At 28.7% G+C, this 16,068-nt stretch overlaps 1 protein-coding gene across 1 annotated transcript in view; it reads right to left on the bottom strand.

The window, feature by feature from the left end:
* Positions 1-16,068, bottom strand: part of LOC142333027 (very long chain fatty acid elongase 7-like) — a 58,702-nt gene that overhangs the window by 25,510 nt on the left and 17,124 nt on the right. The window contains exon 2 of the mRNA XM_075379800.1: positions 15,478-15,560. Within this exon, the coding sequence (XP_075235915.1) occupies positions 15,478-15,544 (67 nt within the window). The 5' untranslated portion in view covers positions 15,545-15,560. The remainder of the gene's footprint in view (positions 1-15,477; positions 15,561-16,068) is intronic.

The following is a 16,068-nucleotide window of genomic DNA, read 5'->3' as shown; positions in this document are numbered from 1 at the left end:
TAGTTGCAATGGAGCAGTGGACTGAAGAACAACGCCTTGCTAAAGGACTTGACAATAAGGCACCACTCTAAATGCCAGCCTCCGTGGCGCGAGTGGTAGCGTATCGGCCTTTAATCCTGAGGTTCTGGGTTCAAATCCCGGTTAGACATGACATTTTCACACACGCTACAAATCATTCGTCTCATCCTCTGAAGCAATACCTAATGGTGGTCTCGAAGGTTAAACAAAAAAAAAAATCCAGTAAGGAGTGCCTTGCTGTGAGTGTTTTACAAAAAACGGTGACAGTTACGTAATCGATCAGCGTGAATTTCGAAAACATTAGACTTGGGTTCGAAACTTTGAGGCCGCTGGTTCTACGCTAAAGAAGAAAGGTGGTAGTGTAAAAAGAGTACGTACACCGTGAATACCGCGACTATGAGAGAGAGGCATTTGAACAAAATCCACGTAGGTCAGCGCATCGGACCGCACTATACAGCGAATTTTAAATAAGGACCTCAAACTTTGCCCGTCGATTGTAACTATGAAAACAGAGTTTTTTTGTCAAAGTTTGACAGTTAATTAATGAAAGGCAACACTTTGTTAACAATTTAATTATGAACGATGAGGCTCATATTCATTTTTCAAGATTGTTAACAAATAGAATTTCCGAAACACCCTAGAATTCCCCTAGAGAGGCTGCAAAGAGTAACGGGTGACTTTAGCAAGAGGCTTAAGTCGGAATGGCAGTCATCTGCAAGATATCATTTTTGGATGATAAATTTCTCTTTATGGTGAATTAAAATCAAAAATAGTAAGTGCTTTTATGTCTATGTTTTGATTCAAAATTGTTAAATCCAAATAAAATTAGAAATTTACTCTTAATAATGTTTTTAAAATCGTCGGATTAACCAAACCGTTAATCTGTACAGATTACAATTTGGGAATGGAAAATAATAAACTACAGGATAATACGAGTATATAAAAAATCTGACGTGGACACCACATGACTTCCTTGTACACCTATTAAATTACATGTACACATTTTTTGCTGCAATTCATTTGAAAGTGAGATACGATCCTCCAGTTATTTAATAAAGTGGACAGTTACACAATTGCTAAAATATTAGTTTTTATTAACATCAAATATTTATACAATTATTAATTCAACAATATTACCTCAAATATTAGGATAGAGTAAAAATAGAGTAGAGTTCCTTTATTACTATTTAAATAAATGCAAGTCTTATATGTATCTAATACTAATTTTTTAAAATTATTATAATGTAACCATCGCTAAATAAAAACAAAAAAACAGGAAACAGGAAACAGGAGAAGGTTACTAAATTTTATAGCGATATTTATTATCGAGTAGACTGAAACAAATGCATGAATAAAAATAATACGATCCTAAATTATAATTTTCAATTAATAATAAATAATCAGATGTATCACCAAATCTATTAGATATACACATATGCAATAATGCCTATTAAACTACATATACACATTTTTAAAAGTACATAAAATTCTATTTCACTAATAACTTCTGATTTTTTCATATTTTATTTTTTATTGCTATTATTGAATTATTATTTATTATAATTTTTTTTTTGTTAATAATTATTACTAAATCAATATACTTAAATTAAAAAAAGAGTCGGAAATGAAGTCTGATTCGAACCGATATGCTTTCCCGTTATAAGATCCAAATATTTCATTAATTAAAATTTTGTTTGGCTATTACTCTGGAACCAATAAAATCACTTATGATATATCGTTGAAAAGTTATCAATGAGGACTTATTACTACAGTTAAGAAAAAGCCCAAAATCCAAATATTTTGGATTTTTGGCTTTTTTAGACACTTTTGGTCCAGTCGATTGCAATCAAAAGGGGAAATGCACAACTAGATGTTACAACAGTCCTAAATCCAAAATTTCAACATCCTACGCCTAATCGTTTTTGAGTAATGCAAGAGACATACGTACGTACAGACGTCTCGCCGAAACTAGTCAAAATGGATTCAGGGATGGTCAAAATGGATATTTCCGTAGAAATCTGAAAACCTAAATTTTTGGCGTTCACAATATTTCCTTTACTTTGTACAAGGAAATAAAAAAAAGTAATACAAATTAAACGGAAACTAATAAAATTAATCAAGTCAAGGATACCTACAAATTATATTAAATAATTTTTTTAACTTTTCTAGTTTTTCCTAATTTTTCTAGAATTTTAAATAATTCAGTAGTATATTAACTTTTTTAGATAGATAAAGAACATATATATATATATATATATATATATATATATATATATATGTTCTTTAAACAGGTTTTGAGAGCTATAAAAGGTTTAAAAAAAGTAAAATACAAGTAAAACAACTCAAGTTATTTTTTATTTCATTTTTTAATATTAATTACTTCATTTGATTATTATTTTAATTTTATAATAAAAATTATAACACTCGTAATACTGTGAAATAATATTACTCCTTTTCCTACAAGAAGAAAAACGAAATATACAATATTCATAACAAATGAACACATTTTATAAGCAACCTATTAAGAAAAAAAAAATAAATAAATAATTTGTGGAACTTTCAATGTATGCAAATATTATTATTTACTGATGAATTTCCTACTTATACACAACGTTTTTGACACTTACTATTTTTAAAAAAGAAAACTATCTAATGTACAAATCTAAAACTAACCATAATCGGGAAGCTTCATAATAGCATCATCGGGAAGTTTGATTGTAGTTCCATATCATACCGACACAAAGCGCTGAAAGCAGTTAACGATCTCAGGAAAAAAGTGCGCTATTATTAAAACCCAGCCTCCGTGGTGCGAGTGGTAGCGTCTCCGCCTTTCATCCGGAGGTCCCAGGTCCCAGGTTCAAATCCCGATTAGGGATGGTATTTTCACACACTACAAATCATTCATCTCATCCTCTATAGCAATAAATACCTAACGGTGGCCCCGGACGTTGAAAAAAAAAAATTATTAAAAGTTACCTAATTTTTTTATGCAAAACATACGTATAATTTGTACTAAATATATAGTACAAATTTTACCTTTCACTTATTCTCGTTCCCCTTTTCCCTTTCCAACTTCTCCCTTTCACCCTTCTCACTCGCCCCTCTCCCAGTTCCTTTTTACCCTTTCCCGTTTTCCCCTTTTCCATTTTCCCCTTTTGCCCGTGCGTAAATCGGTCCATTAGTTTTTTGGTCTTTAGCGGACACACAAACGAACATGTCTTTTATATATATATATATATATATATATATATATATATATATATATAGAATAAAAAAAGTCTGTTTGTATATTTGTTTGTTTGTTTCGTAAATATCTCGACACCGGCTCCACTAGCGGGTATAGTTTTTGTAAAAATATTTCTTATCACGTAACTAATATTCATATTATAAATATAAACCAAATCGGTCCATAAATATAATTTTCCTAAATATCTCAACCCCAGCGCCATCTAGCAGGTTCATTTTTTGCAGAGATAATTCTTTCCGTGTAAGTAACATGTATTCTGAATATGAGGCAAATAGGACATAAATACAATTTTTCGAAATATCTCAACGCCAGCGCCACCTAGCGGGTCCAAACTAATTCAGAAACCTTTCCTGGTATGCGTCCAACCATTCCCCAAAGTTTCATCGCTATAGATGAACGGTTTAGGAAGGCATAAGACAGACAAACATTCATTTTTATATATATATATATATTAAAAATCAAACAAATAAAAACTGGCTACATGTTACTGAAATTTTCCGGAATTTATTTAGAGCTTAAAAATTAAGTTGTTCCCCAACTGTAGAAATTCGGTAATAAAAAAAATCTTTTTTTTTTACCGACTTTTTGAAGAAAAGTACGAATTACTTTCGGTTGGACGGTGGGATTGAGGGGTGAAATTGAATTTTCTTGACGTTTTGAGGTATGACGAATACGAAAATACCATTCTCTAAAATTCAATTTCCTTACATATATATATATATATATGCCTACGTATAAAATTTGTGGTTCGAAAATCTCCAAAATTACTAGATCAATTTCATTGAAATTTAGATATGCTGTAGTAGTGTACCTGAAGTTGTGTATATGAAGATTGGTTGATTCTTTCTTCAGTTAAGCTCAATTTAAGGTCGACAACAGACAATATAACTTCAATTTGAGGGTAGTGTATTTTTTACACGGTTATGCAGTGAGTCACAGTAGTGAGTGAGTTTAAACGTGATGCTTGTGCGTAGGATCCACTCGTTATTTTTAATTATTTCATCAATTTACGGTTGTAATAATTGAATCTTCTTATAATCAGAAAAAATATTTTTATATTAAATTTAAAAAATTATACTCTTAGTTATTTCATTTAGTTTATGTTTTGAATATTTCTTGTGCAAAAAATTATACATAAAAATTATAAAATAAAATAACGAAAAGTGGATCTTATTGCACAGAAATGCACAAGAATTAAAAAAAAAAACTTTTGTCTGTATTATACTTACTTTTTAACTAAACAGAAAACAGAGATCAGTACACTCGTACAGGCTTATCTTATAAATTTAATTTTTTGAAACATTGGTCTATATGACTTAAGGGCTTAAAAAATAACCTGAAAACCCATTTTTGTGTCTTTTTCAGACGTTTTGAGGGAGAAACCACAAAATTATATTATACTTTCGAAACGAATGTATGTAAGTGTAATAATTTTTAATTTCCTGGCATCATAGCTCTACAGCTATACTGCAAGAAAGAAAGAATGGTAATCAGTCAAAAAATTGGGTATGGGATTTTTTGGCCATTTCTTGACTTTGATGACCCAGGAACCCCCCCCCCCACCAAAAAAAAGGGTTAATCTACGTACGTACGTTTGTTGGCGTGTTTAAAGCTTAATAACTTTTGACTAAATCGATTTTGATGAAATTTTGTACAGAGTTGTATATATGGGACATTTTTTCATTAAAATTTTAGGTCAGTCTCTCCAGGGGTTCGGACAGATAGATTTTTGGGTCAATTTTCGAATATTTTGTAAACATAACTCTACTTTATATTAATCTGAGTACATGCGACGTGCTTATCTGACATTAAAAAAAAAGAATTTGCCCCAAATTCCCTCTTTTCCAAAAATCGAAAAAAACTATCTTTTTATATAACATATTTTTTAACAGAATTTTTTCATATCTCTAACTAGGTCGTAAAAAAAAGAAACAAATATTGGGGTAAGGAAACCAATCAAAGTTTAAAAATATCGATTTTTTGAATTTTTTAAAATTCTTATTTTGGTATAATTGAATTTTTAACAATAATATTGCAATAAAATTTCGTCATATTTCAACCCGAATCCTCAAAAAAGAAATCTTAGAAAACTTTTTATAGTTTCCACTTTTAGTGGATTTTTTAAAAGTTTCTTTTATTTAATATAGAAAAGATAAACAAATTTTTCGGAGGAAAAGGGAGCAGAAAAAAGTAAAAATATCGATTTTAAAAAAAATTTATCATTTTTTTCACTGTATAAATAAAAAATGGCCGTAAAGTATTGCAATTTTGTTGTCAGATGTTTTCCTTTATTTTCACTTATAGAACGTGTCCTGAAATTCTTTTAGTTTCTTCGTGAAACACTGTGTAACTTCCTGAGCTTGTACTGATGTTAATTGTTTAATAATCTATTTAAATGACCTTCTAATTTTAGATTTTAAATAAAACTTTTGAGTTTTTCTTGTTATTCAATTGACATACGTATTGAAATTTGCATTTACAAAATATTTCGTTGAACTCGAACGAGTAATATTACTCTCCCTCTTTCTTTCGCTCTCTCTCTCTTTATATATATATATATATATATAGTAGAGGTAGCTTAAAAACACAATATTTTTAATTCAAGAGAAAAAATTCTATTTTATGAATCATTTACATATGTAATAATATCTAACTTATAATGATTTTATTTTAATGTATATAAAATCTCATTCAATTTTTGCATATTTGCAAAAAAAATTGTTTTACTTATTCGATGTGCTGATGATGACAAGATTACGTTATTTTATAAACCCTACTAACCTACATAAGTGTGTATATACATATATATATATATCGTATCATATCAAGATAGCATTGAATGATGTACTAGAACTGATTCGCTTCTTTTCACTAATCGCTAAAAGGTGATGAAGAAGCAAAAGAAGAAAAAAGAATAGCGTGGCGATGATGATGATAAATTGAACGTTACGGTACATCATAGTTAGGTGATGACTAGCGTTATATAAAACACTTTTTTTATGAATGGATTTAGTAACGGTACACTTTATTAACAATAAGAATCTGTGTTAAGCGAGGGAATTATTCATAGAAAACGAGTTGTTAGTAGTCTGCATCAAATCCTACTGCAAGTTTTTTTTTTCTAACAACACGTACGTGAATGGTTTATACTGTTTCCGTTTTTCATGTACACATTTCTTCATTTTTTCCTACTATTCAGAAACGGTACAGTGATATTCAAAATTTTCATCGCTAAAAAACATAATCTTTATTTTGTACCCGTAATCAAACATGCCAAAATATTTCTCTGTTCCACGTTTAATAAATTAACTTATTAAGCTTTTAACACACCAACACATATGTATATATACGTATGAAAATTACCCCTCACTTTTTCTTTGTTTTTTGGTGTCCCTGGGTCACAAAACGCGGAGTATTGCTAAAAAATACCCATACCTCATTTTCTGACCAATTACCATACTTTCCTTCTTCCAGTATAGCTCTAGAGCTATGATGGCCAGAAAAGAAAAAAATAATTGTGCTTACGTATATATCCTTCTAAAGTATAATATAATATTTTGGGGTTCTCTCCCTCAAAACGTCAGAATAATATGCAAAAATGGGTTGTCAGGTTATTTTTTAAAACCAATAATCATGTGTACTGATATTTAAAAGAAATTAAAATTATACACGTATTTACATTTTTGAATTTGCAATTTTTGTTAAACAGAATAGTAATTTATTCTTAAAAATAACTATATCAGCGATTTAGAAACTCTTCCAACTAACGTGTTAAGAAAAATATTAAAAACTTTTATTTTAAGAGAACAATAATATTACTTGTCAATGAATTAAAAAATCTGGTAAAGTATTATACGATTTTTCTGGTTACACCGGTCGTGTCATACAATAAACTTTTAAGCATTTTAGGTCCGGGGTCTATAATTTAATAAAAATGAGACATTTCTTGATATCTATATATGAAGTATAAACTTTCAAAGAATTTTTGAAAAATATTTAAACCGAAGGGAACTAGAGCAAAAAAACAAAAAACAAAATTCGGGTGGGGCTGTGTCGGGGCGCACGCCCGTTGCTTACCGTAAAACGTTACAGACCTTGGATGAAGTTCTTCCAAGATACAGACTGACCAACTTGTCAGTAGAGTTAAATGGGAGACCCACCATCGTATCTTTTTTAAACAAAACTGAAAGTCTCCAATAAAAACTTTTAGTTTCTTCGTTTGGCCAACTCTACAGATAAATTGTTCGGTCTGTATGCCAACGAGTCACTTTTAGTGAATTGCATTGAATTAAAAATGAGATATTGACTGCGTACTAAATTTTATTTTAATATAAAACAAACACTAAATGGTACATGATATTTATTTCGACTAATATTCTACGACAATTTTGTTCATGATTGGTTTGTGATATGAGAAGTATGAGATATAGACACAATAAGCAGGGGTAGAGGTGTACGCTCCGTCGGCGTCGTTTACTGAGCGCGCCGTGTCAACTTAGCAACGATCCCAAACAGTCTCACTCGCTCGGCAGCGGATATTGGGGTATCTATGCGTGGCCCATAACTGCCCCTGTCCAACGATATGCGTAATTTATATTTCCGGCTAGCTTTTGCGCGGACTGAGGCTGATATATTGAATTTTTATACTTTTTTACATGTAAACTTTAATTTTTTTACACATAAATATCGTCCAAAATATACTTATTACTTAAATTGATCTATCTCGACATACTATAAATACAAACACACGAATCACCGCGCTATCACGTCTAAGTCGTGAGCTACACTGAATAGGAATGAGCGAGAGCGCCAGTTTTAGCCGATCTGAGCTGTGCCCTCTCACCAGTGACGCAAACTCAAAGTCGTATCGCTGAGCTGACCATGTAAGTTATAAAATGACACCGCATGAGACTAATAGTTAAGAGAGTTATTAACGCAGGATGATGTAGATATTTTCGTTACGCTACAAATTTCTGTTCTGGTACCCGTATGTTTCGGTGTGATTTTAAAGACGTTTCACGTCAAAAAACATATTTCAATTTTAAGAGATCGGGGTTGATTTTTTTGAAAAAAGTGTTTATTTACATATGCATTGTAGGTAAGAAATTTGTTTTAGTAAAATATTTTATAAAATTCCTCTGAATACTTAATATTACTACGAATGTTTTAATTTTTATTATAAAAGTAAAATAATAATCAAATTAAATAATAAAAATAATTAATAATAAAAAAAAACCTAAAAAAAACTTGAGTTATTTTACTTGTATTTTGCGTTTAAAAACTTTTTAGCTCTCAAAACTTGTTATTATCATTTTTATCATTATTACGTATGTAATTTTATATAATGTAATTTTAATAACACTGCACTTATTACCCCGTTCCCAATTGCCACTTATACCCCTTTCATTCTCTCATTTCTCTTTTCCTTATTGCGCTTTCCTCCTTCCTCTTCCTCCTTTCACCTTTTATTTTTTCTCTTTCCATTTCCTTTTCCCGTTTTCCCTTTTTCTTTTTTCCATTTTCCCCTTTTCCCTTTTCTAATTTTTCCTTTCCTCCCGGTTTCCCCCGCGCGTAAATCAGTTTAGTAGTTTTTTAATCTATAGCAGGCACACATATCGGAAACATTAAAATGGAATCGTAAAATATTTAGTATAGCGTGTGTTGCTTTTTTAGCTCTGTTTTTAAAAAAAGCATGTTTTTACCTGTCACAGGTGTGACATCTTAGGTATATAAATAGTAGGTATATAAACACGCGCGTATTCGAATGCAACGTTGTGTCAACATTTCAAAGTAATCGGTGGAGAACTTTCGGAGATTTAAGAATTTGAACAAACGAACAATTCTGTTTTTAATAAAATTCGAAATTCTTACGCTTGTATTTAGTGCCCGTGGGTTTTTAAAAAATACAATTTTACATACATATATATACCATGTTTTTTATTTAACTGAAAAAGCTAATACACTAATGGATTAAGATTTTATTTTAAAACTAGAAAAGTTAAAAAAAAAATCGTATATTTTGTAAAAAAAAAATTAATGCAATTTGTAGGTATCCTTGACTTGATTAATTTTGTTCATTTTCCGTTTAATGTGTATTTTTTTTTTTTAGTTTAATAAATATAGCTTTTTTTTATTTATTTGCATAATTAAAGTACAGTAACTGTAACTGAAATAACAAATTGTAATTAAACTAAAGTATACTGCAACTGTTTATTAATATTAGTTATATTAATAAAATTTGATTTAATTAATAAATAACTTTTAACAATTAAAATTTAGAACTTTTAAATGAAGAAATAATTTTATAAATTAAACACACACGCGCGCGCACACACACACCACACACAAACATTCACGAAGAATGTAACAAACTTTTACGACAACATCTATTGGTGAAAATAAATAAGATGCTCGTATAACCATAGATTTGAAAACGTTCTTTTAGTGTGTACCGGCTGGCGAAACATTTCGCTCTGATTTCTACGTTTTCGGTAAAATTAAGCTAGACTGTAATTCTTGGGGCACAGATTCCGCTAGTGAATAAAGTAGTTTTATATGAAATCTAAGGTGAAAAATTGAAAAAAAAAAAAAATTAGGTCGCAGATTTGTTTTTAATAGTTTTGGAGAAATCTGGAGTAAAAGACATTTGAAAAAGAAATTTTTAACGAGGGAAATAATTACTTTGAAAATATTTTAAGAATATAACTTTTATGAAAGTAATGAAAAATATTGCTTTTCATTTTGAATTTTACTTTAATTTTTACTCTGACTTAATTTTTAAAATATTTAATTAAGCTACTTTTATTTTCATTAATATTTATTTAGGCGATGAAGAAAAATACGATACATATTATATATATATATATATATATATATATAATACGTATAAATAATAAAAATAGTTATAAAAATTTAAAAAAACATGACTGCCAAAAAAAATTTGTAAAATAAATAATAATAATAATAATATTAAAAAATAAAATAAAAAAACTGAAATAAATGAAGTAAAAAAAAAAAAAAACACAAGGTATGGAAAAAGAAGAACAAACATCATTATTCTCTCTTAAATTAAATAAAATAATATGTAACCAATCAACTTTGAGAGAGATTTAATTTTTAAATGAATTATGACGTTGAAGAAATAGCAGGTATTTAAAAATTAAAAGTCCTCACCTGTCTTACATCGATAAGAAAACGTTTAAATGCGGTTATTTAAAATTTATAGAGCTCTTCTTAATACAGGACATTTAATTTTTAAAGAGACAATTACTATTCAGAGGTATTTAAACGGATTAAAACTGAAAGTTGATCGGTCACTTATTATATTATTTATTAAATACGACTTAACAATTTTTACACCTCTTTTTCCATACCTTTTTTTTTTTAGTTGAATTTATTTTTTTTTTATTTTTTATTTTTTTTTGGAAATCGTGATTTAAAATTTTATAATTATTTTTAATATTTTTTAGAATATTTATGTTTTAGCGTTCTATTGTGGTCTAGACTAAAAACTTACGTATGTATGTGTGTCGCACTCACTGTTTTTCACCTTATATCCTTATATCTTTTATTTCAATAGGGTTATTTTGTATTAGTTGTAAGAATTGTAATAATTACAATTAACTCTTCTCTTGTACTACAATTTCGTTTTTTTCATGAATTAATGATTTTAAGCGGGCTTACAGATAATAGTACAGAGGTGTCCTTACATAATTAACTAAACGAATAAGTAATAAACTTGTGACCTTGGTTAAAAACTTGGTTATTTCTTATTAAATATTATTCAAATTTTTTAACTGGCTCAGGAAACATATTAAAAAAATTGCATGATATTAAAAAGTACACAGTCAAGGATGTTGCAAATGTTTTCTGAAACTTATATTAAACTGAAAATTTTGTAATCTAAAAAACATAACAATTCCACAGAAGTTAAAATATATATATATATATTTTCTGTCCACCGATTTTTTTTTTTAAATTAAAAATTCATCTTAAAACATTGTCATAATTATTATTAAACTTCCCGTCTAACCAGAACGCTCCGTCCCCTGGTCCCCCGCGTGTTCGTTATCCTCATTTGGTGAGAATATTACTGATAAACAACATTTAAAATATACAGACTTCACAAATTTCTGAAAAAGAAACCTAATTACAAAAGACTAGAATAGTAATAAGTATAGTAACTAAAGTACAAAGGCTTTTGACGAGGAAAACTTCACCAACTTCACCCTCAAGGGGGCTAGGTCCGTGATCTATGGCTTAAAACCGTTCCTGGGATAACAGAAATATATTCTGAAAATTTGAAAGCAATCGGTCGGTTGATTCTAGCGTGCTGATGCAAACGGACAGATAAAACCCGCCACAAAAGTTCGCATTTATATATTAGATATTTATTTTATATATCCATTTTCTTCTGAGATATAACAACTGATAAAATTAAAAATTTTAAAAACCCACGAAACCGTTTTGAAGAAATATATCTATTTTAGTGCCCCCTGCTGGCCTATAACCGTAAAACATGTCTAAGAATCTGCTCTGAAGTAATACCTATGTAATGCAGAAAACCGCATCGAAATCGGTCGAGTAGGTTCTGAGCAAAACGGTAAAACGCGCGCGCGTGCGCACACACATAAAACCTCTTCCCCCAAACGCATACACCGTCGCTGTTCCTTCATGGGTAAAAATATTATCTTTTGAGCTTCATCATAAAGTCAGAACGCATAAATATGGACTGTCATTATTTACCGCTCATATTGATGAGCGGTATTGACCGATATTTAGCAAACTGAAACATTTAACTTAACCATACGTTTATATTTATGGTGTAAATATATATCCTTTTTCACAAAAATATTAAATAGATTAACAAAAAAAAAAAAAAAAACTATCCGTCAAAATAAACAAACATACTTAACGTAACAAAGTACATTAGTTCGTCCTTGTTATTTATTTAGCGATAAAGAACCTTGTTATTTATTGATTTACAAATCAAATTACAAATATTTTTATTTTTTAATTTTTTATGACAGCTGAATTTTTGTAGCGTTTAAAAATATATTATGCTCAATTAAAATTCGAACTTACAACTTACCGGATGGAAGATATTAATACATTTTCATTTAAGTCGACAAAGTACCAATTCATTTCTAATCGATTTATTTAAAATAAAACTGAAATATTTTCTTTTATAAAACCTATGTTGATGAATTTCTAAGCAATTCATATTAAAAAAGTGACAAAAATTGCTTAACTTTTCCGATTTTGTAAAGGGAATCTCTCTATAATATTAAAATAAGTTATTTTTAAATTAAAAATTCATTAAGATCTTATATATAAAAGTCATTTAACCATATTGAAAGTCTTTAGGCTAATGAAGTTCAAAGAAATTAACAATTACTTGTTAAACCGTCACTTTCTCCATTTTTTAAATATTCATTAAATTAAGATTTTAGCTCCCATAAAATTAGATAGTAAATCAATAATTAAAATACAATAATGAAAATCAGTTGTGATTAAAATAAATATGTTTCAAAAGTTTGTAAGAGGGTTTTCTGAATTTTTTTTTGTAAATATGAGTATTACTTGAATCAAAAATGCCTCTGATATATTGTACACAATATCAACTTGATGGATCGGATATCCTTGATGGATTCTTTCCAAAATGTAATCGCGTCTACATCTTATCGCGTCTTAGACGTCTATCGCGTCTATCTTATATATATATATATATATATATATATATATATATATATATATATATATATATATATATATATATATATATATATATATATATATATATATATATATATATATATATAGAAAGTTTGTTTTCGCATAACGCGAGAATCAACCGACCGATTGCTTTCAAATTCTTGGGATACATTCGGGTTATCCAAGGAAAGATTTTAAGCCATACACTGAGGCCGCATCCTTATTACGAGTGAAGTTATGAATTAAAGATATTCATTAAAGAAAAAAAAGAAGATTAATCCTTATACTTCGTTGTTATATTTCTGCCACCGTGGCAAAGAAATAGGTTATGAATTTTTCATCGTCAAAGGTGTATGTACTTTTGTTCCCATAGTTACTACTATTCTGTCTTTTGTAATTTAGTTTATTTTTCAGATTTCCGTAAAATCTGAATACTGTAATTGTTATTTATCATTTATTTATATATCAGTATTATTCTCACAACCGTGAAGATAACGAACACGAGGTAGTTCAGCGGGTGGAGCCCTCTGGCTAGACGAGAACGGTGAGAAAAGCGATTTCTGTAGCTCTGGGGTAGGCCTAGTATCCCCAGCGAGCACCTGGGTCGGCTCCCACGAGCCCCCTGACTGGAAAGTCGGGCGAGCGAAGCCAGCACCGATCGGCTAGTAATATACACGATATGACAGATTGACTACTATGAGATCGATTCTGGGCCTTAAGTTATAAGTGCAAGTGGGCTATGAGACTCGTTTGATGTCTCAATATAATACAGATTTTCAACTGTTAAGGATTTTTATAGAGACTCATTTTCAGAACAAAAATATCATTCTGTAATAAAGCGAATTACTTTTATTTTAACAGTATACTTAGTTTCTTTGTATATTTAATTCAAATTTATTTACTTAACTATTTTTCAAAAGTTATAAATTTTACATAATTGTTATAAAATACAGCCGATTTTTATAAAGTAAATTTAATTTGTAAAATAATTGTTTTTTGGTCGGCCAACAAATTAAAATTTGCTGTCGGAAATTTTCTATTCTCATGTGCCTCGACAGTTTTTAAAAAGTCTAATTAGAGCGAAATAACTATAGATAAAAACCTTGTAAATAGTGCAGATAAATCTTTAAAATATTTTTTAAAAAACTGTTACTATCATTATAGATATTTTATTTTTTCGATGTCAAAGTTCTTTTTACTTCCTTGTACGAAGTAAAGGAAGTATTGTAATCGCGAAAAATGTCGGTTTTCGGATTTAACGGAAATATCCATTTTTACCATCCCTGAATCCATTTTGACTAGTTTTGGCGTGATGTCTGTAAGTATGTACGTATGTATTTGGCATAACTCAAAAACGATTTAACCGTAGAATGTAAAAACTTTGGATTTAGGACTCGTAACATCTAGTTGTACACCATCCCTTTTGTTTCAATCGACTGGACCAAAAGTATCCAAAAAAAGCCCAAAATTCAAAACATTTGAATTTTGCACTTTTCCTTAATTGCAGAAATAAGATCTAATTGAGTGCTTTTCAACTATAAATAATAAGTAGTACTTATTTTCATTGGTTCCAGAGTTAGCCTATAGACAAATTAAATTTTAATTAATGAAATATTTTAATCTTAGAAGGGGAAGGCAAATCGGTTCGAATCCGACTTCATTTCCTTTTTTTTATTTTAATTTAAATATATTCATTTATTAATAATTATTAACCTTTGATTGTAAAAAAATTACAATAAATTCAATAATAAAAATAAAAAAAAGATATGAAAATGTATCAGAAGTTAATGAAATAAAATTTTATGTACTTTTCATTAAAAAAAAAAAATGTGTATATGTAATTTAAAAAATTAGGCGTACAAGCAAGTTATGTGGTGTCCACATGAGATTTTTATTAAATAGTGATTGGTAACAATTTTTTTTTAATAATTGTAGGTCATTTCTACCTTGGTTATATTCACCGGGAAAGTAAAAAAAAAAAACCCCATACAGTATGATTTTGTTGCAAACAACATTAATTTGAACGCCTCACGAGAATTTTTCATCTAAATATATTTAGTCACTCCCTACTTATGGACAATAGAAATATTTCTCGTTATTGTAAACGGGAACATTATCCATGCGATTTCTAAATTTACCTCTATCTTAAAAGCAAAATGCAATAATTTTGTTCTAATTTATAATTAATAATTCATCCAGTAAATAAATTGTTGAAATGCTAACGTAGAATTTTCTAGTCGTTTTAAATAATTATACTTTTATATAAATACTAACTGTAATTATAATTATAATTGTTTTGTCAGATTTGAAGAGGATAACGATGAATGATTCAATAATTTCAGCAGGATCATTAATTAATAGATGATTTAAAGGGCAAAGAGAATCCTTTTAATTTTATGAAGAAAACATAACATATTTTATATGTGTTATAGTCTTTTTAGCCGGGAAATAATTACAGAATAATAAATAATAATTACGGAATAAACATCAAAACATACCCGCTGAAGTTTCATTTAAAATCTGCTGGTAGTTCCATTTTATTAGTTGTACCATTGCTGAAGCCATTTTCGTGAAGGTTTATCTGAAAAAAAAAATTAAAAAACAGTGAATCCGAAGAAATATGAAAGAATAATAACAATTTATAGTTGATCTTAAATAAAAAAAAAATGGTAATTATAAAGTGATAAAAAATTAAATAATTTAAAAAATCAAGAGCTAAAAATAATGATAAATTATTTTTAAATTAGAATACTGGTATTTCTGGCTTTTAATTACCGTACTCCTATTTTTATTTTTGTTAAAAAAGTAAATTTTTTTACGATCACGTTTATTCTTGATATAAACAAGTTTTACTAGTTAGGGATATTTTTCTTTACGTCAATAAAATATTTTAAAATAAATAATATTAGTTAAAAAATCTAAGTACGAATTCGAAATACGTAATTGTTAATTTATAGGTAAGAAAATTATTTTACGAAGCCTAAATAGTAATAAATGGATCTGCATAATAAAACATTTAATTCTAATTTTTAAAACTTAGAAGGTAGTCTAAAAGTGTTGCAACCCCTATCTAATTTTGAATCTATTTC

This window comes from Lycorma delicatula, chromosome 12, assembly GCF_047948215.1.
Source record: "Lycorma delicatula isolate Av1 chromosome 12, ASM4794821v1, whole genome shotgun sequence".
Classification (NCBI taxonomy): domain Eukaryota; kingdom Metazoa; phylum Arthropoda; class Insecta; order Hemiptera; family Fulgoridae; genus Lycorma; species Lycorma delicatula.
Note: the sequence above shows the minus strand (reverse complement) of the source record. Positions and strands in the feature narration are given on the sequence as shown.